Below are 27,286 nucleotides of genomic sequence, written 5' to 3' on the forward strand. Positions count from 1 at the left end.
GCTTCACCAGCTTCTCCATCACCCCAAAATCCCAACTCATCACCTCCTGGGCAGGAAAGGCAGCGGGAGCAGAAGGGCAAGGTTACAGGAGAAACTCCATTTCCTCAGAAGGCTCTGGTCCAACAAAGGCCTGTGCTCGCTGGCAGTCTGGCTGCAGAGGATGTGAGATCAGAGAGATCTTCACCGCAGCAGGGTAAGCTACCTGCTGAGCTGGCAAGGGTCCCTGCCCCCCTGAGCCTGCCAGCTGCACCACCAGCGGTGAGGTTACAGCCACAGGTAAGTGTGGTCACTCCTCCAGTACCCGATCTACTTGCTGAAAACCAGAAATGTGAATCTGAAGCCGGTGCTGGAGAGCTGTCAGTGAGCACAGATTGAGCTACTGGAATTGCTTTTTTCGAATAAGGTGTATCTCTTGTTGTGAGCATCTTGCACAAGCTTCCATGGGCCTCTGGCAGTGAAGTGTGTGTGGCCGAAGGCCTCTTTCCTCAGATATTCCTGAGCCACTTTTAAGCTAGTGGAAAGTGTCTGAATGGTCTCAAAGTGAAAGCTGCTTTAAATTATTTTCATGCTGGCTTTCTGGCATTCTTGGTTTTTAAATTCTGACATTGGAGGGAAAGACAACATGTTTTGTGAGATTTTTGTGCATTTTATTGCCAGCAGAAAGATACCTTTAGGGACTAGGCAATGAGGATTGTGTTCCCCTCCCTGATGCAGATTCACATCTGATCTGCCTCTGCTTACGCTCCCAGGAGCTGGGGCGGGTGCTTCGCCTGAGTGAGCTGCCAAAGCAGCCAGCAGGGCACGGAGCGGCGCCTGCTGTCCCCCCAGGGGGGCTTTGGTTCTCCCTCTTCCCTCACAGCTGCTGCCATGCTGAGCCCAGCTGATAGCAGGGGCCTTGTGTGATTTTAGCTCATTTGGAAATCTGATTTCCCTTTGAGAAACTGCTAATTCTTTTCCAGATGCAAAGAACAGAAATAAACAATTCATCTGGTGGTGCAGGAAATGCCGACCCCTCCTTCAGTGCTGCTGAGACACGGGGTGGGCTGAACAGATCAACCAAGGGACGTGGGCTCCAGGCGGACCCTTCTGTCTTGGTCCTTCTGGAGAAAACTCGAGCCCCACGGCGAGGGAGGGGACAGGGAAGGGTTTTCTGATAATTCAGCAGCGCTGTCAGAGATTTGTGTGAGCCGCTGTGAAAAATGACACAGGGAATGAATAAATCATGGGCCCTCTCTTAGCAACCTGACGACTTCCACCTGCCCCGGTGGTGGTGAAAGAGGGCCCGGGCTCTGCTTTAAGAGCAGGGCGAGCTTACTGCTGGCTGAGGAGCCACTGATGAGGGGGCCAGGAGGCTGGCCGCTGCAAGCAGGGCCATGGAGGGCAACATGCACCTCCTCCAGGTCATCCGCAAGATGCTCTCCCAAATCGACAAGCTGGAGCGGGAGAACCGGGCCCTGAGGGGAGAGCTGCGGGCCTGCAGGCCGAGCGCCACGGCAGCGAGAGGTGGGAGCCTCACCGGCCCCACGGCACGGCCAGACCCTTCACCCGCGGCCCCGTGCCCAGGCCCGGCGGCCGGCCCTGCAGCTGCACCGTCAGAGCAGGCAGGTACCGTGACACCGCTGTGTGCCACCCGAGCGGGGCCTCTGGTTTGGTTGTTACTGATCTGTGGGAGAGGGGGGTGAGCCAGCCATTGTATGGCTAGCTGACTTCACAACATGCGCTGGCCTCCTTCAGTGCCCACACCCGAAGCCCCCTTAGCCAGTTTTCTAACTCTGTGATCTTATGGGGTGCCCGCATGGGCTTAGTGCGATGCTTGGCGGCTCCCCAGGCGAGGTGTTCACCTCAGGGAGCTCAGTTTGTCTTTGCTGAAGCAGAATTTGACTTACTGCCATGAGTGTTTGTGGGCACAGACTACCTTGATGCGCGTTTGGGTCCCCTGTCTCTTCAGACATAAAGGACCAACAGTCATTATGTGGTAATCTTACCTTAGAAAAGGCTGAGAAAAGTCTTCAAATAGTAACAAGTACTGGTGGGTTGCATATGTCACACCAGAGGTGCAGTTTCTTTTTGTGGTTAATTTTGGCTGAGGGGGAGAGGGGGCAGTAAATAGGAATGCTGTCTCTTCCCAATTTGGGGGAAAAAATGGAATATTTCCTCATTTGTAGTTTAGCTGGCACTCCTGAAGGATTTAATGAAGCAGGAAGATCAAAAATGTTGTTTGGGGAAAAATACCTGTCCAGAATTGGATACGGTTATTAGCAGGGTCAGGCTGGTAGGCGTATGTGCTGGAGGCCAGTGGCCACCCCCTCCCCTTGTGTCTGTCAAGTCCAGTTCGCCAGCAAGCTGCAAAGTTCCCTAGCGCAGCGTGCCGGCGTTACCGCAGCGTGCGGGACGAGCTGCAGCGGCCCTTGCAGCCTGCGTGCTGGCCAGCGATGTCCTCGAGGCCCGGCTCTCCTGGCGGCTGGCTGTATTTGCTCCCGGCTCCGCTATTCTCTCTGCTCCTCAGACACCACCATGACCGTGCGGCGCTACTCCACCGCTGCGTCTGCGCCCGCTCCTCCTGGCACGAGGCCTCACAGGGCTGGCAAAAGGCCACCGAGCAGCGGGCTCCCTGAGGTGCGGGGCAGGGCTCAGCTGCCCGCCTGTCCCTCAGCAGCACAGCACGCTGGCGACGAGGGAAAAGGGCTTGGGAAGACCCCAGCTAACTGCTTCTCCAGCAGCAGTTCCAACAAAATGAAGCTGTTCCAGGAGCACGTCCGCAGGTGCAGGTAGGGGGTTTGCCTTCACAGCTGCCTGGGCTGGCTGGTTCTACCTAGTAATATGCACGGGTGTTGCTTTGGGATTCAGTTTGTCAGCAGCAACATCTTTGATTGCTCAAATGTCTCTGGGCACTGAGCTGATGGGAGGTCTGTTTAGAGTGGGACGTCCTGCTCCTCCCTGCAGTATCTGTGGAATTGTCGGTGGTAGTGGTTTAAATTTTCTATATTTTTTTTTTTTTTTTAAAAAGGAGCAGATGAGGGGAGAGTGAAAGGGGTTGAGATCTCCCCGTGGCAGCCAGGCAGTTTTGCAGATTGATGCGTAGTTCTGGCAAGCAACGCTTCAAAGGGATTTTTAAACTTTGAACAAAAAGCATGAAGATACTGAGGCACTCTGAGCTATGCTTCTGAAAGTGTGATTAATGAGATTCGTGAATGTGGATTTACTGTATCATTTTGCCCCTGTAACTGAAGTATTACAAATTAATGCTTTCAGCCTTGAGAAGAATATTCTCAGGGCTCTAAATTAAGTGAAATGGCTCCCGGACAAGTCCTGAGCATCCCTGCTCGCTGATGAAAAGCTCTCCAATGCACGGCAACAATCAAAGGTAAAAGCGCTAATGATGCGATTGTGATACGTGACAGCATCAGCGCCCTCCCGGTGCTGTTGCACACAGTATGAATCCCTTCAGATCGCTCCTTTTAGTGCTGATCATGCTGTGCTCATAACAGAAAGAGTCCAAATGGCCTCAGAGCGTGCATTTAAACAGGAGAAATCCGTTGGTTTGCCCACCTACACCTATGTTTTCTTGTAAGGACATTTGAGGGTCAGATGCTTTACAGCATTTAAACACCTAAATTTAGACCCTGGCAGGGAACTCGTATCATTTGCAAAAGCGCCCTGACCCCGTAGCTCTGGGTTTCAGCATACACTTCACTGAGTTCTGCCAAACTGCAGACTCCCAAAGCACATACACACTTCAAGTTGTGCCCTGAAAGCACCTCACTTGGAAGGCGTTTGTGTTGGGAAACACGCGGTCAGCGTGCAGGGGAATGACTGGCTATCTCCTAAGGGAAAGAGAGTTTTTGTTTCTGAGCTAGCAGTATAGGTGTCTTCTAACTGATGCTTTGGGGCCCGTAGATGAAAAGCGCTGCCTACCTAATGGGCAGGGGAGTGTTGCAGATTGTTTTATCATTCTCATTACAGCTGCCTTGCCAGCAGTGAGTCTGGCACAGGGGCTCGTGTCCACCCGCTGTTGGCTGCTTTAACAGAAGAAATAATTATGGACAGAGCATTTTACCTAACCCTATTAAAAAATGGCTGATATGCTGAAGCTCGAAGCTTGGTGATTTTCATATGAAGAAAAAGTTTAATATATTTTCTGCCCATAATAGTGGTTGTTGCCATTTACATAGAAATGGCTAACACAGGCAGAAATCCTAGTAAGCCTTTAACTAGCAGGTTAATTTGTAGCAATGAATTCAGCAAGCTAATTAAGCATAATTTTTTACAGTGATGGCATTTTTGCTTGCCTGCATGCTGTTCTGTGATAGGTGTTTTATTCTTTGTTTATTGTACGTGCATTTTGCTCTAAAACTATAATTGTATATGAGATGCTGAATATTGTTACCTTTAAAAGTGACTATTCAGGATTATAACCTTATATTTATCTAGAGTGCAGCTGCAGCCCAGGAATAAAATACCAGCACTGCCACCAAATCACCACCAATTTGTGGGTCTACATTTTCATTCATACAATCATTGTTTATACCATGATTCCCACAATTTGTTGAAAATGAAAAAGACTGAATCTTTTAATACACCAGGCTGGATAAGAGATGCTGAAATTGCTTTCAGGGATATCTTAGTAAAATCACAAAATGCACAAAGCCTTGGTACAGACCTCACCAAGCTGCGTCCCAAGTCCCTGAGGAGCTCTGGCCTCAAGGGAGCCTCTGCAGAGGGCACCAGCGGCACGCTGCTGGCTGTGCTGGCACGTTTGGCTGGCACACCTGCGCTGCTGGCATTTGTCTAGACCACAGTGTGTGTATTTTGTTTGGTGATGACAAACAGGGAATGGCTGCTGTGCAGGCTGGAAGATCAAGCTCGCGTACAAGGAAATGGTTTCGTACGTAGCCTGATGGAGTTACGTGTATGATCCAGAGCAGAGGAGAGGACAATGTTTTTCAGCAATGCCACAGTGCAGATCCCTGGCTCAACCAGAGGTAAAGCTTCTGGCAAACTAACACACTGCTTGCGCATGACTTGCACCTCAGTCCGATGAGCTGGGTAGGACTGTCTTTGCCTGTTGGTTTCACTTTCCAGGTCTAATTGGCAGGTGCGAAGGGCTGAGGAAATTGCTGAGGCCAGGGACACCCCCGGTAACTATCACAGAGTACTTCCACAGTTTCATGTTTTCCTTTCACGTGTTCCTTGAGGGGCAGAAGGAGCTGCCAGTGATTGCAGAGGAGACTCTGAGCAAAAACAAACAAACAGAATCTCTGCAAAACCCAGTCTGTTTACCTGCCAAACAGCCAGTTTCGGCACACACAAAGGAGCATGTTTCTACCTCAGCTTTCACCATCCATGTAATTTACCACACACACACGCATGCACACGCTCACCACTTCAAAACACCCATTCTCACACACACTTTCAGGAGCTGGCTACCTGTGCATGTAAAAAACCACTGGCAGGGCCCCTGGACAAGGCACACCCAACAGACGCAAGGGCACCTGAGGGATCTGCACGCACTGGGCTTTGTACATAGGAGCCAAGTGCTGACAGACAGCCCTCGGGCTCAGTGGAAAAAGGCAGATGCTTCCAGCAGACAGACAGACAGCAGCACTGTGCCTGGCCCCCTGGGAAGCCTATGTGAGCTGTCTGAGCAGGGCAGGAAATTCTGCCTCCACGCATCATGCAAGTGCTGACAGCATTTACCTTCTGCTTGCTGGTGGTTTTTTTGTTAGCTGTTTTTTGTTGTTGTTTTTGTTTGATTCTTTTTTTGAGTTTCTTTGCATGTTTTATATATTTCTAATCCTCATAATCCTCTCTCATTTTTCTCCAGGGGTAAAGTAAAGGCCGTTAGTTTCCTTTTACCAATGGATGTGTCATCATGTGCTGAAAATCAAGGTTCTCTGAAAAGCCCACAAAATCAGGACACAAAAGAGTTAACTACCATCACTGAAAAGGATATGTGAGCTGGTGAATTTTTAAAGGCCCATTGATTCTTGAGATAAATTGGCCTTAAACGATAGCTATGTGTCAGGTTCCTTTTTTGCAAAACGCTTTGGCAGGTTGCCTTCAGAGAATCACCTAGATTGTGTTTCGGGTCACTGGCCTGTTGTTTAGCAAGGAAATGGAGGCCATGACAAAATCAGCTGAAAGCCTGTACACTGCAATGAAGCCACGTGAGAGCAAAGGATCCTCCACAAAGCAGCTTCTGCTCAACATCTCTCAAGGCTCTCTCACCTCAGGACTGCTTTAAACAGGATGTTAAAGCTGTTTTTGCTGTGTTTGTCACAAAAACGGAAACCAAGTCACCTCTTGTGTTCACCGATCCTCTTGCCAGAAAGGTCTTTGTTGCAAATGACAAAATAAGAGCTGCTAAGAACCTGGGAGGACTCTTCTGCACTCAGAACTTTAAAGCTTCACAACACCAATATAGCAAAGTTAAGGGGATGTTACAGAATCAGTTAACATTACTCTGAATTTCTGCAAAGATGGACAATGACTGCTAATGCCCACTGCAGGTTCACCTCTAGGGGAGGACAGGGGAGCATACATACTAATCAATATGAAAATATGACTGCAAATCTGTTTCTGACCTGGTGTGTCCATCCAGTCAGAGATGGCCACATACCAAGCCAAAGTAGGAAGGATTCTGAATAGCAGAATTTTTCAGGATTGGCTTTGGATCACATCTCAGATCAAGAATCAGTAGCAGACATTCATTGAACTGGTGCAAAATAGATGTAAGAAAATACTATGGACAGCTTGTAAAAAATGAGGAGTGCTTGCTAACTTAGGTTTCATATGAGTAAAGATAACGTCCCACGTTTAATTTGACTACAGGTATTTATGGATCAAAACCGCTATACATACCTTGCTATTTCTTTATGTACAGGCAGCATGGATGAGTGAATGTTGCACATAGAATGCATGAACAGTAGATATTGGTAACATTTAGGAACATTGTCATCTCATGGTCTACTCTTAAATTCTTGAGCCTTCAAAAGTGAAAGCAGTGAGCTTGTAGAGAAAAATTCCATCTTGACTTTCAGTGATGTTGTATACTTCTACAAAAACATAAGCTCCGTTTTGATTTTGAAATTCATGATGTTTTGTATACTGAAGTACATTTTTAATATATTCTCACCAATGAAATAATCATTTCAGTTTCACTGCTATTTTATTTGTGAATTTTATTTCCAGCATGGGTCCATACAGAGTTGCATTTTGATTTTGTAAGTGTTTAATCAAGGACACCCAGCAAATGAGGGTACAGTTTGGAAAGTTTGCTAATTTATGAAAGCACTGACAGGGAAATGCTTTTTAAATGTTTTAATGAAAGCTTTATTGTCAGAAACTAGACACGTGTTAAGTACCTAAATCCAGTTGATTTCACTTACCAAAGTAACAACAAATATCTTTGAAAATCTGGCCCCTAAACTTTTAAGGCACCCAAGTGCTTTTGAAACTTCATGCATTAAAACCAGATTTAATGGGATTTGGCAATCCATAGATTCTAGACAGCTTTCAAAAATCTCAGCTTTTAAATTCTCTAAGCCTCAGCATCCATGAAGTGGCAGTGGGAAATTCTGTTCTCTCACCTTTTTTGTGTCAATTTAATGTAGGTAAGTCACTGCAATGAAAACTGTATTCACACGTTCTAGCTTTTGACAATGTTAACTGTAGTGTGCTGATTCTGATGTCACAAAAATGCATAACTGTGCATGGTCAAGAAATTAAACTCACTTTACATTTATTAGAGCTGTAATGATCTTAACAATTTTTTGTATATTTGTAAGAAAAAAGAACAAAAAAAGGTGGGAGGAAAAAGAGGGAAATGAATCAAAGTAGTCACTGAAAAATGGCAGTCAGTATATTAATGGAAAAAAATACTTCTGAATGGTATTTTTGCATTATTTCAGTCTTTAGCAGTACCTACAGATCTAGAAACACAGGATGATGTACAGGCACATTAATTTTTAAAAGCGGGTGTTCAGATTTGACCCAGCTCCACATCTCCAGCAGAGCAGCAGAAGACCAGATGCAGCAGAGGCCACAGAGAAACCACTGAGCACATCAATTTTATTGAAGTACAGCATAAAGTATCTTACCATGGCACACTTACTGGCAATTAACACATTCCAATATTAAATATTCATAGATTGGTCAGTGCGAAAAGGGCAGGTATAAGCAAAGCTAGATTTGGGCAGAGAGATGCAGGCAGCAATTAAGCCATGGTCCTTTTCTTTCTTCCTCCCATAAAGAATTCATTAAAGGTCAGAAGGGCCCTGGCCTTCTTGCAAGAGGTTCCCTCCTGCATTAGCACCGGCCTCTAAGAGATGTTCCCTCCTGTGTAACCCTTGTGCTTGGGGCTAAGTGGCTTTATATATCCATAGCAAGTCCAGATAAACACCAAGTCCACCACTGCCATTTGTTAAATGACATGTTCTCCATTTCATCAGCATGACTAGTCAAGAGTAGTAAAATGCGTCTCTAGGTTGGAGGCAAAAAAATCTTGTCAGAGTAAATTCTCAAGTTAAATCAGTGGGACAGCAGCAATTTAACTGTTATGGCAGATTCACCGTGAGTGAGAGAGAAGTTGGGTATTACCTTTCTTTAGAAAAGACTTTTTAAAACTATGGTCACAACACAGAAGTGCAAAACTGTGAGCACTGGAAGGTGCTCCATGTTGGGGGGAGTTACTAAGGTGAAATTTAGATGTGTGTCTGAGGGTAGCACACAAGCACGTCATTGGTAAAACCAATTTAACAATAATAATGCTCAGACGCATCTTCACCCTACAGCTGATACAACCCTCCCCAAAATAATGAGCAATGTCTAGACAGCAAAATCCTTCTAAATAAATAAATAAATAAATCCTGCCAGTCATAAAATTGCACTCTTCCAGACTGGTGCTGTCCTGTTTTGTTGTTGAAAGTGCTAATGTTAAAGGGTGCATCTGTATTTACATTTTAGTCAGTGTCAGGAGACATCCCTAGTCATACTTAACTGTACTTTGTTTCAAATTGTAGAGTGGTCTCAAAGTGCATGAACGGATCCCTGCTGCATGACACGAAGCCAGAAGATGCACTTATAAGGTGCTCCAAAAGCTAAAAGGTATTCAGTGTGTGGGACCACATGAGCAAGCCCTCTGAAATACCTGATGTGTGGATGTCAGCACTGACAGCTTCACTCTACACATCTACCTCAATTGGTCTGCATTACTCGCTAGCATAGACAGAACCACAGAGCACCCAGCCAAAACAGCTCCTGTCTCGTGGGTTTAAAAAGAAAATCTAGCTAGGTGAAATTTCATCTTGTTAATACTGTAGAGAGGAGGCAATTCCTTTCATCAGTCTTACCTCTCCATCTGCTGTTTAAAGGGCTTCACTCTTGCCACTAACACGGGGGTGGAAATGTGATGCTCCAGACTGTAACAGAGGAGTAACGTTATCATCTTCTCCAGTGAGTTCTTGCTCAAAGTTCATATGGGTCTCATGTTTGCGTACTTAAGACAATGAATCTACACCCAAAGATAATAAATCAGTGTGCAGGGTGCATCGCATATCAAAGTCACCCAAAACTCAGCACATTCATCTACTCCATGTTCCACTTAAAGGAAGGAGAGGACAATTTATGATGTGCCGGATTTCCACAATCTTCTTATCTACTGTATTTTTGCTCCTGCATGTTACACCCTTGACAGCTGAACTTCAATTTTTTCTCTACCGGTTCTGATTAGGTGCACTCTAAGAATATATCAGCATGGAAGTGATTCAGCGAGGGAGCCTCTGACACCAGGTAAATGATGTTGATCTTTAACAGTTATTTTCAGTGATGTTAGCAGCATTAATTTCAGCATTGACACGCTCCCTCTGTAGTTCTCAAACTTTATTTTTGTTTACCTGGAGTGAGACCATGGGAAATAAACTTGAAACTCATCTGGTCTCAGATAGTTCACAGGCCTCGAACAAGCCTTCAGCATTGTGATGAATTTGATGCTACGTAATTCCACTACGTGCATTTCCTTCTCAGATCTTCTAAGTACAGCGTGGACAGCTGGTTTAAAGATTGCAGATTATTTTGTGCTTTTTTTTACTATTACGTGCTATAAAGCAGACAATATTGTCTCTTCAGGATGGAAAAATACAGGTTGTATTAGATGCAGAAATCTATTCTGCACTTTTACTGCACAATGCCTCAACCCAACAAAAGACCTGTTAAGAGATTAAATTGTCGTCATAGTAGATCAAATTCTGCTGACCTTACACAGGGAAGATATTGGTTGTGCTGAAGTCTAGACAGATGGTCACTTCGGGGAATGTTGCTTTTTTTGCAAGTGCTCACTTGAGTAGGAATATTTCTAGTTGTATGAGTCACCTCTTTCTCGATTGCTGCATGAGATACCAAACAGTGGTTTTTACATAGGGATACTCAAAGACACAGCAGAAGCTGAAAAATACATCTTCAAAGTCTCTTGTGGTGGTTTCATTCTCCACTGAGAATATTATATGGCATGTGTAGATTGATTAAAAAAATATATATCCTTCATTCTTTTTGCTGACAACTGTGATGAAATCTTTTTTTTTTTTTTAAACAAAATCATGTGGTACTTGATATACAAAATCAGTCCCACAGCAGGAAAATGCAGTAAATCATAAGAAAAATGCTCTGTTTCATGTATAAAGTAAGAAACTTAGAGTAGATTGCAAAAATTGGAGCGAACATTTCTAATCTGTGGCTCTTCGGTAGCTGGTTTGGCTCTTTCCCTGTCTGGATGACAAGGAGCATCATCTGAATGCTGGTTGCCATGGAGACTTCCATAGCTTTTTGAATCATAAGTTTTGCCTGTAAAGAAACACTCCTTCAGTGTGAGATTTTAATGACCACAGAGGTTTCTGTTTGTCTGCACATCACATATTAGATTAACTACCATCTCTAAGCAGGTGGGAAGGGAGTAAAATATTTTCCAGTAATCAATGACAACATTTTTAGTCTGTACAAAATCTGCAAATGATGCAAATAGAACTACAAGACTTGCTGCTTTAGATTAGCCTGTTATGGCATTAAATCCATCATCTCTTTCTCAGTATCAGCTACTTCAGATGAGAATGAGCTTTGATTGTAGAACATGGGCATGGCAATAAATCATTCTAAACCCCGCAGGAGACTGGCTTGAGAATTGATAAGCTGCGTAGCTAATGAGGTCTCTCCCTCTCTCGGGCTTGAATTGATAAGGGCTTCCCTATAACTTCATTAAAAAAGGCAGCTTTTCTAGGAAAAGATGCATATATGAACAGTTGGGTCTATCCATGTGAAAAGTTTTCTAACAGTTATCAGTTCTGTTTGCATTATCAGAAAGACGCTGAAGTCTGACAGCTATGTCAGCTTCCTTCTCCCTAGTGCACGAGTAACACCTCGGTTTGTTCTGAAGGCGAATTTGTTTGGCCCTGAGTTATGTGCAGAATGGTTAGTTTAACCAACATGGATATACTGGGGGTTGGAGTTGGATGATCTTTAAGGTCCCTTCCAACCTGAGCCATTCTATAATTCTACTGCCATGAATTTCTGGCTTGAATAAAACCATTATTATTCAGAAGAAGAATATGATGAAGCTGCAAGATTAAGCCTCAGTTACTCTCTAATTCTGTTGCCTTTTCTAAATGGTAACTAAATAGCTACCTGTTAAATCTGCATTTTTTGCTTGATTTCTTCTTTTGAGACTGTTTTGTGCATCTGTGGGACCATCAATATACTTCATTGCAATGGCTGTGGTCTGGTCCTTCTCTTGCTGAGTCTGATTAACTGAAAAAAGAACAGAAAGGGATATTTAAGTGAGTTGTATTAACATTTGTTTCTTTAAGAAGAGAGAGATACATCAAGTTGACTCTACCTGTCTGATGAGAACTTGGTGCTGTTTCAGTCCTGCCTTCCTGAAAGGACTGAACAGATGCATGGCCAGAATCTAAGTCTTTTACTGGCCTCCCCATAATTTCATTCTCAGTTGCAGCTTTATTTCTAACGAGGAAATATGTGTGCATTTTCCCTTTGCCTTTCACTTCTATTTCTCCTCTTTCAGTCATCTCAAAATTCTTGTATTTTAGGCATCTAAAATATCAGAAGCAAAATGACACATGAAAATTCAGGACTAGCAAAAAATGGCACTGATGTTTCGGAAGAGCTATTATAATTTAAGCAATCAAATCACGACCATTTGGGGAAAAAAAATGAAAAAAACATGATATTGACCATGAACCATGGAGATAATTTGTTCCAACTGTTTATTCAAGCCTAATTTGCTTTTATAGCTTTATACATACAGCCTTACAAAAATTAGTGGATCACGTAGACAAATACTTCGGGATGGTGGAAGGTTCTTTCTGACCAGTAGATAGAAATTAAGAACTGAGGCAGCCAATATCAGTTAGACAGAACTATGTCTCATCATTCAATGAGAGAAGGCAATCAGGTCTGTCAAGTGTGATTTACCCTCAGTAAATCCATACTGGCTATTCCCAATCACCTGCTTTGACCAAAAATGTCTTTCAAGAGGACTTGATTTGCACTGTGGCTGACATGAGGCTGTCTAACCTACAGTTCCCCAGAGTGACCTCTTCGCTGTTTTTGGAGATGGGTATAGTATCTGGCTTTCTTTGGTTGCTAGGGTGTTGATCCTCACAGCCTTTCAAAGATGACAGTCAGCAGCACTGTAATGCATCGTCCAGCTTTCTCTTTGCCCTTGGATGCATCATAATCTGCTCCCATAGACTTCTGTGGACTGAGACTTCTCAAAAAATTCTTGATCCGATCCTCTTCCAATACTGGTACTTCACCTACTCCTTGAACCCCGACCCTGGGTGCAGGGGCCTTAAAGACCTCGTTAGTGAAGACTTGTGCAAAAGAGGCCTATTGTAACTCAGATTTGATTTGGGGCACTGTCACCAAATCACCTGCCACAGCAGGTTCACGTCTTCAGTTATACTCTTCTGTTAATGTAGCACCAGGAGCTCCTCTTACTGCCTTTGAACGTGCTTTGCTCATTTCAAGGCTAGTTGAGCTCTGGCTTTCCTAATACCATTCCCAGTTTTTCTACTCCTCCTTTGTAGCTTATCTTCACTTCCACCTCTTGCATGCACATGTTACGCGTACACAAAATTATTGAAAATGTTATATTCAATTTTTACCAACAAAAGCTTTGGGAAACTAAATTCCTCCCTGCATGAATAGGATAGTGGTTTATACAGTTTATCCTTAGTAGGTGCAAATAAAACTGCTTTGCCACAAATTATTATACTCAATAAGAGAAATTTAAAATTTTGTTTTGCAGGATGTAAAATTAAATGATCTGTCTTTCTATTATTGACATATTATTGCTACTTCCAAATAAGCTACCACTTTTTTTCATCTTTTTTACTCTCTAGGATCAAGACTTTCAAACTTCTGTCTCCATATATATGGACACTTGAAATAATCAGAACAAAATTCTTTGCGAGCAGTGATTTTTCTTTATAAGCTGCATAAATCAGTGACAAAAGACAGCATCATCTACATCTGAAAGCTGCAGCTGTTCAAGGCAGTGTTTTTAGCGCAGCTTTTAAGAGGAAAAGTTTTCATCATAGCTACTCACTGATAGGTACTGGAGCTTAGATGAATTTTACTTGGGACACCGTGACTCTCCATCCGGGAAGCTATATTCACTGTATCTCCAAATAAGCAGTAACGAGGCATCTTTTCTCCAACAACTCCAGCCAACACAGGACCTGTATGGATCCCAACTCTAATCTTTACAAAGACATAAAACACCCCCCAAAAATGTCATTTAACATTTAGCATCTTTCTTAATGCTGTCCAGACACCTAAAAGTTCATCTTAACACAACAGCGGACACCATTAAAATACCAAATATCCACAGGGAGAGGCTCTTGGTGAAAAATATGCCCATGTGGGCCTTGCCCAAAGTCACAGTAAAGTTAAAAGAAGCTCTTTGATGTCCCACTGTAATACTTTAACCAGAAGCCCAACCCAAGAATCAGACACATTTGCATCTTTTTGTTAACAACTTACTTGGATTGGATTTCCAGAAACTGGGTTCTGTACTCCTTTAGCTGCTATTACCATCCCCAAGGCAAAGTTAGCAATCCGCTCAGCGTGAGTGGATACAGGCACAGGAACCCCACCTACGACCATATAGGCATCTCCAATTGTCTCCACCTTTAATTGAGAAGGACAAGTATATGAGTATACCACATATCTTGTTCGGGTAACTTGCTTTGCTATTTGGGACTCTCCTTACCTGCACCATATCCCTCTTCCTTCTCAAAGATTCATTCCTTGACTCCAGACTAAAAATTTCAGTGTGTTTTGTCTCTGCTTACTTGACCCATTTAAGATAACAGTGTGAGAGACCCTAAGGAGTAAGAGATGCCGTGCAAGTGTCAAACTGCCTTGCCTTCCACCTAACCAGGGCAGGCCTACACGCAAAGAACTATTCCCAAGTACAGACTCCTGAGCCAGGAGGTTATCTGATAGCTGAATGCCGTTAATTAGCTCTAATTCACAATTGGTTTTAACGGTGTATTCCTTTTTTTAAAAGTCATAATAAATCAAGTGAGTCTATTCACTGGTGATTATTATGAAGTGGTTCAAATGAAATTAAGACACCTACAGTTTCCAATGGCAGGATGTCAGAGAATGCAGAGTGTGAACCAAGCAGTTTGTCAATATCCCTCCTTACAATCGAATGTTTTCCCACAACATGCTGCAGCCTGTGAGACAAATTCTGAAGTGTTAGTCCTACTACATGCACCCAGTCTCCTTGAAATGCCTGTTATGGCACCTGAGAAACACTTCAGTGCATGTCCCCATACCAGAGATTTTGCTGGGAACAGAGCAGGCCCTTTGGAAACAGAGAATTCTCAAATGTTTAAAATCCATTGTAAAAGACTGTTACACAGCCAGGAAATTTTCTAAACTGCTCTTATGAGACTTCACTGTTGCATTCACCATCAGCAAGTAAGAAATTAGATTAAATTAGATTAATTGGATTTCTTAATAATGAGCACCAATAGGAGAGCAGGAACGTAATTTCATCGTTGGGCTTGTTCGTTAACATAATGACTTAAAACAGTTCAGTATATTAGTCCTGAAAAATGTGTTCCTGTACAAATCTTCTGCTGAAGACCCACAGTAATACCCGTAATCATCTCTAACAAATTAAAAATAACTGTAAAAAGCTACTAATGCAAATAGATATGTTAATTATTTTTAGGCTGTGGCAGGAGATTTAATTTAAGAAGATTTATTCATAAATTCAGACATTTATAAGCTTGGGCCAAGTTTCTTTGATTGATTTCAATATTTCATTTCTTTCTCAAATGCCTGAAATAGTTATCTTGTTCTCCCTCTCTGTACCTAGTTACCTCCTTCAATATTAATGGGAGTTATATACAGGCATCAAAAGGAGATTATTATAGTGACAGATAATTTACTCAAGATGTATGATTTGGAATATGATGCTAATCTATCCTAAAATCTGTGGGCCATATCCTGCTTGCTTCAATTATTGAAAACAGTTTCCTTGCCAAGGCAGAAATTCTTCTGATTTCCCAGTACAAATTATTGCAGGATGAACTGCATGTCTTGCCTGAGTAAGGAATGAATGAGATTTGGATTTCACCCTTTACTATTTCTGCCTTCCTAAATATTTAATGTGCTAGGGACAGACAGAAAATTAGGATCAGCTCTTCGGCTGCTCAAATCTAGGTAGCTCTGGAGTTGTTAATAATGCTCTATTATATGTCTGCCAGGGCTCTGATCCTTCCAGCACAGTTTGGAGACAATACAGGCATTGCAGTCTAGATCTAGTTGATGCTCTTTGGGGTCAGAAGGAGGTATACACCATTGCCTAAGATCTCCATGAGTAAAAAATCAAAGCCTAGCTGTTATCTGGGTGTTGTTTGTGAGGTTATTTCCCACTAAAGACAATAATATACTGACCTGTTTTACAACAGGTCAACACATACCTTGTACACATCATGCACTGTGGTCAGTCTGTCAAATTGCAGGTACATTGTATTTAACATGAGAACTATCTGAATAGGCTCACACTGGGCACAAATGTTGGTAAAGGTCACAACATCACTGAACAGTATGGTGCACTCCTTGAACTCTCCTGTGAGCAGAAAAAACAGTTGTAAGTATTTGTAATGGCTGGACAATCACAACATCTGTTTAAGACTTGTTTGCAACGACTTCTTTCTAGTCATTGTTTTAAGACATAAGACTATTCAGTTGTAATATATGTGTCCGGATATGAAAGATGTTGATATAGGAATATTTCAAATATAAGAACCATAGTGCATCTCGAACAATTCATATATCTGAATATGTTTCTGTCCACCTACATTCAGGACATACTTAGCACTTTACCCCTAACTTCATATGTGTGCTTACTAAAGGGAATTTGAGCATGTTCTCACTTGCTATCCTTAAGAAAAATTTGAATAATGATGACTCTAGGTTTATAGATACACTAGAGGAATTAGGAAAAATTTCCAGTAAACATCAATTTATTTATTGCTTTCATTTTTGAGCTCTCATTTCCCTGTGTACCCCTGTCAACAACAAAAGCTCAGTTTCTTGCTGAAACGCCAAATTCTGCCACCTGAATGGGCAGCTGCTAACACCTTTAATCTCCTAGGGAACAGTTCTGGCAAACAGCTTCCAAATCTCTGTTATTATCAAGATTAAGGGGCTGTGGTCCTCCTATCTACTACCCACGAGTTTCACTAAGTAGAGAATCTACTCCACAACAATGACAACAGGGTTGTGACAGTGCCCAGTCTCTATCACCATCATGCCTGGTGCATGAGTCACGCATCATGAATGAATACTGTTCATTCACCTGCCTCAACTCGCTTCCCTTCTTTCAGCTGGTTGGCCACGTGCTGAGGGAGCATGGCATAGAGCAGAGCTTCAGTTTTTTTCTTCTCTTCTTCCAGGTGCTTTGACAGTATTCGCAGTTCTTCCTTCTTCCTCTCCAGCTGGTTAGAGAGCTCCATCTCTGCCAGTCGCTGCTGATTGAGAAGAATCAAATCCCTGGTCACGTCATGAGGTGCAATGTCTGCAATATGCATCTGTCGTTCCTCTAGCTCGTGCAAAGTGCGAAGCAAAGGTGAGCAGAGATAGAGCATGCACTGCAGGGACTCCATCCAGATCATCTGGCCTGTTTAAAACAAGTGTTGGTAAGAGTGTTCATCAACCTGGACTTTCATGTGATGTTCGGTATTACTGATATTATTAGGAGATGATTTCTAAGGACAGTGACTTTTTGTAGGGTCTGGGTCATTACAGGTATGAATGTTTCTTGGAATTAGAGATGGGTTTATTTTGATGAGGTGCACTAGGTAAATAGAAAGAGTTCAGGACCCAGAAAGCAGTCACTCACTACAACCGCTAAGCAGAACCTAACCAAGTTTCAGGTCCTTCCTCTTTGATAGGAACCACAGGGTTCAAAACATTTTTCCCTTTCTCTGCTTCTCCTCCTTGAATCGCTCCTGAAGCCAATGAGTCAGCATTGTACACAGGGAAACTGAGACTCAAAATGATTAAGTGAAACATTTAAACTTCAGAGTGGGTAAAATGTGGCCCCAGTAAAGTCAATTAAGTTTTCCTATCAGAAGCTGGAGCTTTCAGTCACTATGCTCACATAAATAAGTAGGTACAAAAATGCCTGACAGGTAGAATTAAGTTTTAGAGGAGGATTGGGTTTTTGTTTGCTTTGTTGAGATTTGGTTACAGGTTTGGGTTTTTGTTGTTGTTTTGTGTTTGCTTATTTTAAACCTGACTGGATAAAATGAAGTAGAATTTTTACCTGTGGCTAAAGTCCCTTGTTTTGTTAACAGCACTTTTTTCAAGGTCCCCCTGAACTCTTAATGTTTTCTGAATCTCAGGAATACCAGATTTGACACTCATCACGTAAAGGTGAAAGAAGAGAAGGGAAAATTAGGTCATATTATATAGTACAAAGGAGCAAAATCGAGGTCATAGAATACTTAAAGCAAGTGTTGTTACAGTTAATTACATGAAGCTGAATCATTCCATACTCATCCCTCTCAATAAAAATAGAGCAAATAAAATCTCTTTGTTGCTACAACAATTTCAACTGGTAAACTCTTACATAACATAAGAGAGGGGAAAAAAAAAAAGACAAATCAATCTATAAATGTCACTACTACAAAAAAAAAGTAATAAAATCAAAGCACAGTTAATTTATTTTTATCCATATTTGAAACCCAGCCAGTACGAAATAACTCCCCTCGGAGGTATAAATTAAGAATTTAATAATGTATTCACATTTTAGGACTCAAAATGCATGGAATCACAAGGGAAGACATCTTTTCCTCCAGCTGTGGAAATTTTATCAGAAATTTATCTTTAAGCACTTCCTTCTTCCCCTGCCCCTTCCCTCCCCTTTGCCTGACAGATCTGGAACTGTGTGCTGGCAGGAGCGCTGTGTTTTGTGGTGTATTGCTGGAATGCTCGCCCAGTGTTTTAATTATTCTCTTTATGTGCCAAACATGTAATCCAAGATCTGTGAACTGGTATTGCCTGTGCTAGCTGGCTGGGTTAAAAATGTTGTTCCAAGTACAAAGAAGTAATTTCTTTATCAAAGAAAATTCTTAGCAATGCAAAGTGATTCCATTTCAGGTGGATATGCTGATTTGCAGAGCTACAGGGAGGTGAGACCTAGACAGTTAGTTTTACACAGCTCACTGTATTGCCATGCTGGGCCTGGTGGCAGCAATACCAGAAGCTGACTCTGAGGGCTGGCATTGTGTCCCTTCCACCTTCCACAGGTCCACGGAGAAACTGAAGGCCTTAGTTAAGCACTGGGGAGATTCACAGAAAAACTGGCTGTGAATCCCAACCAAAACCGAGAGTGACAATACAACCATTCTGCTGAGGTTGCCCCAGAATAAATGCTTAAATTACTACTTCTGACCTCTGCAAAGAAAAATACTTAGGGCAGCATCATGGGGGAAACTCTCATAGCTATTATGGGAAATCACCATGACTGGGTGTCTCTCTGAAGTGCCTGTAAAACGGGAGGAACTAGAGGTCTGTGTGCAGTTACAGGGTTACCATGTCTTTGGGATCAGAGACTTGGTCGGATAGTTCTGGAGGACTGCAAAGGATGAACACAGACTCTTTAGGATGGACGGGCAGGCTAGGTGGGAGAGGTGCCTTTCATGTGAAAAAGTAAGGGGAGTGCATGGAGCTCTGCCTATGGTTGGGTGATGAGCCAGTGCATAGATAAGAATTAGAGGACAGACCAATGTGGGTGACATTGTGATGACAGACACCCTGCTCAGGAAGAAAAAGTAGGCGAGACCTTCCTAAAACAAGTGGAAGAAGCTTCATGTCCACAGGCCCTGGTCCTCATGGAGGACTTAAAATTACTTTGATAACTGCTAGAAGGACAACACAAAAAGGTACAAGCAATCCAGGAGGTTTCTGGACTAAGTAAACTTTCTGACACAGGTGACTGATGAACCAACAAGGGGAGGTGCTCTGCTGGACCCAACACTTACAAACAGGGTGGAACTACAGATGTGAAACCTGAGGGCAGCTTTGGCTGCAGTAACCATGACGTGGTGGAGTGCAGGCTCCTAGGAGGAACAAACAAGGTAAAAAACAAGACCATGAGACTGTACTTTGGCCTCTTCAGGAATCTGCTTGGAAGAATTGCATGGGATACAGTCCTGGAAAGAAGAAGGGTTCAGAAGAGCTGGTTGATTTCTAAGGATCTCCTCCTCCAAGCTCAGGAATGGTGAATCCTGATGTGCAGATGATGTAAGTCAAGCAAATGTGGCAGGGGCCTGCATGGACGAACAATGATCTCTTGACTAAATTAAAACCAATACAAGAGGTGAAGTTGGGAGAAAGAGGGTTAAAAAAGCCAAAGCACATCTGCAGTTGCATCTGCTAAGGATGCTGAGGATCAAGGATAAAAAGAAGAGCTTCTATATCAGCAGCAAAAGGAAGAGTAGAGAAAACATGGACCTGTTGCTGAACTGGGCAAGGAAACTGCTGAAAATGGACATGGAAAAGTCCAAGGTACTCAGTGTCTTCTCTGCTTCACTCTTTGCTGGTAAGAATTATCCTTCAGGAATTCCATGCCTCTGAGAGCAGTGGGGAAGTCTGGAATAATGAAGACTTATCCGTGGCACAGTAGGTTAGCAAATATTTAAAAAATTGGACATACTGAAGTCCATGGGACCTGATGTAATGCATCCAGGGGTGTGGAGGGAGGTAGCCACCATCATTATGAGGCCACTTTTGATAGGTTTGAGGGGCCATGGTAACTGGGGGATATTCTCGAGGGTTGGAAGAAAGTAAATGTTACTTCAAGTAGTAAAGGATGGAGGACCCAGGAAGACTTATAGCAACTATCACATGAAAAGAAGCTAAGAGAGCTGGGGTTGTTCAGCCTATAGAAGACGAGCTTCAGGGGGAGCTTATCAATAAGCATAAACACCTGATGGGAGGAAGTGAAAAAGACTATTTTCAGTGGTATTCAATGGAAGGACAAGAGACAACGGCTGCTAATTGAAATGCGGGAATTTCATTTAAACATAGGAAAAAAGTTGTTTTGTTTTGTTTTGTTTTTACTGTAAGGGTGGTCAAACGCTGAAATGGGTTGCTGGGTGAGGCTGTGGGGTCTTCGTCCTTGAACATATTCAAAACCCAACTAGACATGGTACTGAGCAACCTGTTCTAGTTGACCCTGCTGTGAAGGAGGATAGACTGGGTAATCTCCAGAGGTCTCTCCCAAACTCAGCTGGAGTTGAGTCAATTCTTTGATTCTGAGAACGGCCAAGACTAGAGGTTAGTTCAGAAAATGATCTAATCCTACCTTGGCCTTGTCCCTGTTGCCAGGAAACCTGCAAAGATACATGTTTTGCAGCAAAACAGTCTTTCCAAGCCTTTCAAATGGGAACACTACCATTATTTCTAACTGAAAGCCTTCAAATTCTGGTGAAGTAATAGCAGAATTTGTCTACAAGCATCTTGAAGTACTATTTCTGTAAACAGAGTCATCTAATCCTCTCCTCACTGCAAAACAAGACTATTTATATGTGAAGCTGGGAGTCCATAGAAAGGCATTAGTTCAACTCCAGCAATATTCTTCATTTAATATGAACATTTATGCTACTGAAAACAGTGAAGTACCTCTAAGCTCTAGCATTGGCCGTTGTTTCCATGACTCTGGCATCATCTCTCTCCTAGTCTGGAAAACAAATTGGCTGTTGATAAATTTCTGAATGCTAGAGATGGTGAAGGGTACTTCTGGGTGAACGATACTGAAATACTGATCCAAGCAGATGCCCATGGTCTGAAGGCCAGGTACAATCTTTTGAATGCTCACCCCAGCTTGCTTCACTCTGAGCTTAAAAAGAAAATATGGACAACGGGTTATAATCCATATCCTGTTTGGCTTCAGGCTAAGCTTCAGCTGATCATTGTTTATACAAGTATATGTACCCAGCCTTGCTATACTACATAGATTATTTCTGAGCGAAGTTTCTATCTTATTAGCATATTACTGCAAAGCTCTGAATGCGTTTTCTTCGTAGCAAGGCAGCCCACAGAAAGGCGTTATTATCCAAATGCTCTTCAGTATCAATTGTTAAAAACGACCCCCCTCCCCCCCTGGTGTCTGCTCTTATTATTGCTTGTATTTGTGTAGGCCTAATGTAATTGTGTTGATTCCAGCACACTTAAGCATACCACTGAGGGAAGGAGAAGCAAGTGCATTGTTTCATGGCAATATACTGTAGGGCGATAATGCATGGAGTAATTTTCAGTATACTTGCTAGCGTTCTGGAGAAAAAAGTGTTTCAGACTTAGGAGGATCTTTCACTCTTTTGCATCCTCTCACTGCTCCCTAAGGAGCATCAACGTTATAGTAACTTTGCAGAAAAGTATGGGGAATTTGTATTGTGATTCAGGGCTCTCTTCCTCATTTGGCAAGTGTCAGATCATACAAAAATATATATATATAGTTTATTATTTATGCTGTAGCCTCGGACTACCTAGGGGACAGAAAGAAGAGAGAGGAGACTATAGTTTCTTTCCTTCTTTCCCCAACTACTAACAGCAGTAGCAGTTCATTGGGATGAGCGGTGGCATGTGATGTAAGAGAACCCCCACAGCTCCCTGGCCCTGCTTCTCCAGCCACGTGGCAGCTGCAGGAAGCCCTAATTTCCCATGGCTGTTATGAACATCTAGCTTTGTATGGGAATGTTCAAGAGGGATGTCTCTAATGCTTTTTTAAATTTAAAACTAAACAGGTATACTTTTATATGTATTGTATATACAGATATACACACGATGTAACATACATGTATATATGAAGATAAAACATCTCAGCCTTGTATGTAGCTGCAAGAGAGAAATAGATACCAGCACGCGTCCTGCATTCTAAAAAGAAAATAACTGTGGTACAAAATGTCTTGGCAACTTTTAGTTTTCTAAAGGATGGTTACCTTCTTATTTCTTCTTTTAACCATTACTATATAAGGTTTCAGTCATTCTCGTTTAGCCTGATGACCATATATGATAGCTTAACTCCTAAAGAAATGCCCGCTCTGCGATCATTGCTTGTCATCAGGGTTATTGAAGTTCTGACACAGCTACCAATAATGGCTACAGGACTTGCCTTTTTTCTACACCAGGATTTTTATCAAATTATGCTGACTGGCTGTCTTAAAAGGCTAACCTTTGGCTAACATAGACAGTGACACGCCCTCTATCAGCATGATGCCAGAACATGGTTCTGAGTGGCTGCATTCAGCTATCTTCTGCAGGCCCATTCTAAATTTCTCCTTTCTTTGCTCCTCTGTTAAGCTAATATATTCTGTGCAACACTGAGAGCAAGAGGTATTGTAGCTTGTTGGGGACCCAGGCTATTTGGAAACTAGCCACAGAGCAGTCCCTGCAAAGGGAAACGCAATTCCACTGCTGTAGAGAATGTGTGTGTATAGGAGAGGAGAGCTGAATTGGAAACTGAAGACATTTTTGGGTTCAGTTCCTACTAGATGAGACTGCGTGCTGCTTGATTTAGTAGGTTTCTGGGTTTTCCTAATGTGGAGTTTTAGAAAGCACATAGAACCTCAGATGCAATCAAAGCCTTACAAGCTTTCGGATAGATTGTTAACTGGGAGAAGTGTGACTAGCTGTAAGTACAAAGCCAGTTTAAAGGATGGGTCATGTCTCTCACATATCCAAGGACAGGAAAGATGCCAGAAACTTCAGAAAATTCTGTTCTGTGTTTGGTAGACTGTTGCAATATACCTTGGTAGCATATTTGCAACTGTTTCATATGTGGGAATCTCAATGAAGTCAAAGGAGATTCCTATTTGAAATGATCAAGATTCTGTTACTATGAGCGACTTTTATTTCGTATCTTTATAAAAAGCAATTCTGTAAATGCCACAAATGAACGTGCACTGCATAAAGAGCAAACACAGAGATGAACTGTAGGACAGTCACAACAGAAGAAAACAACTATATGCTTTTGAGAAATTAAATGCCCTTACTATATGGTTGTCCTACCTCTTTGTCAAAGACCATATGAAAAGGAAGCCCATTGCAAAATGTTTTTGTGTCAATCCAGAGACTCTTGGGATAAACAGGGTCAAATCCTCTCAGGAGTTTACCTGTAGGAAGATAAATGTATTGTTTTTAATCAGGTTACACCTCATAAAACCATTCAGCATTACTTTCTAGCATTCAGTAAGATAGGACTCTGTATCATAATGAGTTAAGACAAAGTAAACCGTGTGTGGATCCAGAAATATACGTACATCTGTGATGAATGCTGTGCAGTTTAATACACAGCTGATTAGCAACTAATCTGAGTTGGCCAAATTTAAAACTTAACCACATAGAAAACGCAGAGCACTAAATGCATGAAATTATGTGGAAACAGTAGGACTAGATGAGCAACTGTAGATATTGCTGCTCTGTGAATCTACAGATGTCACAGCAACATAACACAAATATATCCCATAAAAGTGTATACAGAAGTGGACTTAATATACTTTGCCAGCCACTTATGAATACTTATGAAGAAAAATCTCATCAGGATCTGGATTTTAATCTCCTGTACAAAGAACGTTAGTCCACAGCACAAAGAGCAAATTACTGTTTGTTTTTTATTTTACTTACCCTGAATATCTTTCAGAACAGTCACAATATTTACGTGGAAGGTTGTGCTTGCTAGCGAGCAATTATTTTTATGATGAATATTCAGAATAAAATGGGCAAAATAGTCAGAAGTTTTCATTTGACTGGAGCACCTTAATTCCTTGACTTCATAGTATACACAAGCATTCTCCAGTAGCTCACAATAACCAACTGGTTGATTGTTTCAAGTGATCTCTTTTTAACAGAAGGTTGCTATTACAGTTACTCCAGTAAATTGTTTGATAACACATGCTGAAGTCACTCAGGATACTGGTGCAAAGATTATGAATTTACAACACAACTTGAAGACCTCTTACTGCTTCAGTGAAATTCAGTATGCTTCCGTCATCTTTCAAAGTCAGGCTCTTGATAACTTCTAGTCTTTATTGTTAAAGATTTGTCGTTTGTTTGTTTTCTAAATAACAGTGCTACTCCAAAATTTGCTTTTGAATATCTATTAACTTCTCAATATATCTGCTCTTGCAATAAATTTGGCATTATAGTGGATGATATCATTTCACTTTTTCAGTCTCTCCTAGAATCTAGACAGTAGTGTCATACTAAACTGGATTATAATTCCTCTTGAGGAATCAAAAGATCCTAACGACAACAATACTGGTAACACTTTCTGGTTTCCCAGCAGGTACAAACAGAGATTATTAGACTACTACCAGTAGATTTTTGGGTAGTAGAAGGTGTAATTTGGCTTTCAGAATTTACTACAATTGTAAAGAAATAGCAGTTACCAAGTTAAAACAGCATTCTTTAAATTCATCAGTTTAGAGAATGTGACATGAAAGGGAAGTATCAGATGTACCACACAATGCCATTTTATTGGAAAATACTTTGCTGAAGAAGACCTTGTTTTATGAGACAAAAGCGACAGGTCATATTCCATTTCAGTATCTGTCATTATTAAGCATGCTTATTATCTGCAATTTATTATTTTTTTTTTTTTGGATTACCAAAGTCTAACTCTGGAAGAAGTGTAACCAGAAACATTTTGAAAATATGCAGAGGAAGTACAAATGGTAACTTTGAAATGGATGAATGGGTGAAGACAGCAAGACTTACTGTTTTTCTTATTAAAGAGACTCATAAATGATGACAAACTCCCTCTGAATGATCTCTCACCTCTTCCTAATGTGATTATTCCTCTTATTGTTTTCCAGTGACTTTTCTTGACAGGACAAACCAAGTTTCCTCTGTCTCTAATTGTATTCTTGGCTTTTTCAGGGTCCTGTTGAAATAAACCCAAAAGGATTTTTCAAGGGTGTTTTATTTTAATCATATTTTAATGATATAATGATAAAGAATATTAAAATACCTCATTATTCAGTTGGGTCTCACTTTGTTTTTCAGAGTCAGCAAGATATGGAGGTGAGGAAGAATATTTCTTTCTTTCTTCGTATGGAAGTACAGGGTTTTGAGTGACAAGGAAAACAATATGCTCTTTTTTCCCAGTTCTTTCTTCTTCTTCTGTTTGATTGACTATTTCCATTGAAATCTCAATGTTAAAAAAATCCAGGGCTGCTGCACCAATGATTCCTGAAGGTGAAACAAAAAACAAAATATTACCAAGAACAAAACCTTTCAATTTTCCTTTTAGAGAGCTCACAATGGAATTTCACTGTTTCAGGAATTACTTTTCCAAATGAGTCTGGAAGAAGAAGGCGACCTGCAGTTACCTATTTCATTCCTACTACCATTGTCATGGTAAGAATATGTGTATAACAAGATATTCTCAAAAGCTACTGTTGGTTTTTGTTTGTTTGTTTACTTTGTCTGATGACAAATGCTTTATTTTCACTAGAAAAAAGCTCAGCAGGGTATCTGAATAAGGTGGCCAAATAGTCATAAATAGCAATAATATAAATTCCCATTAACCTCAAAACCACACAGAGTCTAAAGAGATTCTGCTATAACAATCTATTTCAGTAACTGCAGAATATTTTCTTTTGAAAGAAAGTATTTCATGAAGATGCATTATCAGTCTTCTCATTTCTAGTTAACTATTTGGTGAAATATTGGACAATGACATGAAAAGCTGTGTCTGAAATTCCAAGTAGCCCTGTGTTCCAATAGGAATACGAGTTTTGATAAAGGGGGAAATTTTGATAAACTTGTTATTCAGAAGCATCTAGGAAATAAATGAATATGATCATCTCTTACAGACTTGTAGATGTTTAACCTTTGCATAATTGCGGAGATTCCCCAAGTTAAAGATCTTTACTCCTATAAATGCTAAAATAAGGATCAGTTTTGAGCATTGTCGAACAGTAGTTTTGCAAAACTGCATGTTCTGCAGGAGTATGTATGTATGTCCTTAAATCAACTATAATTTCTAGTCACTATAATTTAAGGAGTATGAATTATTGAGAATTAATCAACAGCTATAAACAAAACACACCATGAACTTTAATTTTACTTCCACAAAAGGAATTCTACAGGAATTCTCTAGAAATTCTACAGCACAAACAGACACTTAAGGCTGGGTTGGCAAGTTATGAATCCTGGTGAAGCCACTGGGAGCTATGAGTGATCAGGCAGTCAGGGGAATACAAAGGCTGGATGTCTGATGACTAAACTTTACCAGGCTTCAATTTCACGACCAGTCCTCATCTGAAAAAAGATTCTGAAACCTGAGCAAATTATATCTGCAAATATATTACTCTGTATTTATATTGCTTACCAGATGATCTGTACTCTGTACTCTATCTGATTACCTGGCACAATATGGTATAGACCTCTTCTATCTGAATAGTAATGTAAATGCATTGACCCATCTTCATTCTTTTCTACTCTAAAAGACGGTGCATTCATCTCCTGAGGAAAAACAAAGCAAAACAACACAAAACCTTCAGTATCCTTCTCTGATAAGGCACATGGTGAATTCCATTTGCACAAAAGCATCATGTGCCTTAACAAAATAAGCAGTAATACGAACAAGCTGAAATGTAGAAAATTAAATATGCTCAACTCTGAAGAGCCATCTCCTATTTATTACAGTCTGTGTACTAAATAATATCTATTGATCTGTTGTTGA

General features: G+C 41.5%; 2 protein-coding genes across 13 annotated transcripts in view; one reads left to right on the forward strand and one right to left on the reverse strand.

Moving 5' to 3' along the window:
- CCDC195 (coiled-coil domain containing 195) lies at positions 1–17,079 on the forward strand. 4 transcript variants are annotated; one of them, XR_010833584.1, is made up of 6 exons: positions 1–1,605; positions 2,507–2,768; positions 5,825–6,831; positions 9,021–9,105; positions 9,731–9,789; positions 16,989–17,079. XR_010833584.1 is itself a non-coding variant. In XM_048063040.2 (3 exons), exons 1-3 carry the CDS (start codon positions 1,374–1,376, stop codon positions 5,955–5,957), a joined length of 627 nt encoding a protein of 208 aa, XP_047918997.2. In that variant the 5' UTR covers positions 1–1,373; the 3' UTR covers positions 5,958–7,009. The 4 variants fall into 4 exon arrangements, 1 of the variants encoding a protein (XP_047918997.2); XR_010833583.1 differs by lacking the exon at positions 16,989–17,079 and having other exon boundaries at positions 9,731–10,242; XR_010833585.1 differs by lacking the exons at positions 9,021–9,105; positions 9,731–9,789; positions 16,989–17,079 and adding an exon at positions 4,831–4,982 and having other exon boundaries at positions 3–1,605; positions 5,825–5,964.
- Positions 7,165–27,286, reverse strand: part of LOC106036260 (guanylate cyclase soluble subunit beta-2-like) — a 22,555-nt gene continuing 2,433 nt past the window's right edge. Inside the window, exons 5-18 of one of the 9 annotated variants that reach the window (XM_048063033.2) lie at positions 26,967–27,066; positions 25,568–25,788; positions 25,315–25,480; positions 23,608–23,711; positions 21,223–21,439; positions 16,892–17,212; positions 16,011–16,159; positions 14,053–14,199; positions 13,616–13,770; positions 11,882–12,096; positions 11,671–11,793; positions 10,253–10,382; positions 9,351–9,419; positions 7,165–8,481 (exon numbers count right to left, since the gene is read on the reverse strand). In XM_048063033.2, coding sequence (XP_047918990.2) covers positions 8,460–8,481; positions 9,351–9,419; positions 10,253–10,382; positions 11,671–11,793; positions 11,882–12,096; positions 13,616–13,770; positions 14,053–14,199; positions 16,011–16,159; positions 16,892–17,212; positions 21,223–21,439; positions 23,608–23,711; positions 25,315–25,480; positions 25,568–25,788; positions 26,967–27,066 — 2,139 coding nt within the window. In that variant the 3' untranslated portion in view covers positions 7,165–8,459. Of the gene's footprint in view, positions 9,420–10,252; positions 10,383–10,651; positions 10,837–11,670; positions 11,794–11,881; positions 12,097–13,615; positions 13,771–14,052; positions 14,200–16,010; positions 16,160–16,891; positions 17,213–21,222; positions 21,440–23,607; positions 23,712–25,314; positions 25,481–25,567; positions 25,789–26,932; positions 27,068–27,286 lie in introns of those variants that run through there. The other 8 variants (XM_048063034.2, XM_067002492.1, XM_067002490.1 and 5 more) reach the window with 8 other exon arrangements.

Source organism: Anser cygnoides, chromosome 9 (assembly GCF_040182565.1).
Source record: "Anser cygnoides isolate HZ-2024a breed goose chromosome 9, Taihu_goose_T2T_genome, whole genome shotgun sequence".
Classification (NCBI taxonomy): Eukaryota; Metazoa; Chordata; class Aves; order Anseriformes; family Anatidae; genus Anser; species Anser cygnoides.

What these genes read in the sequence shown, in the direction of transcription:
- CCDC195 (XM_048063040.2), top strand. Translation starts at nt 1,374, where the DNA reads ATGGAGGGCAACATGCACCTCCTCCAGGTCATCCGCAAGATGCTCTCC. An exon ending in TGCACCGTCAGAGCAGGCAG is followed by an intron (nt 1,606 to 2,506) that starts GTACCGTGACAC and finishes TCTGCTCCTCAG; the next exon opens with ACACCACCATGACCGTGCGG. An exon ending in GAGCACGTCCGCAGGTGCAG is followed by an intron (nt 2,769 to 5,824) that starts GTAGGGGGTTTG and finishes ATTTTTCTCCAG; the next exon opens with GGGTAAAGTAAAGGCCGTTA.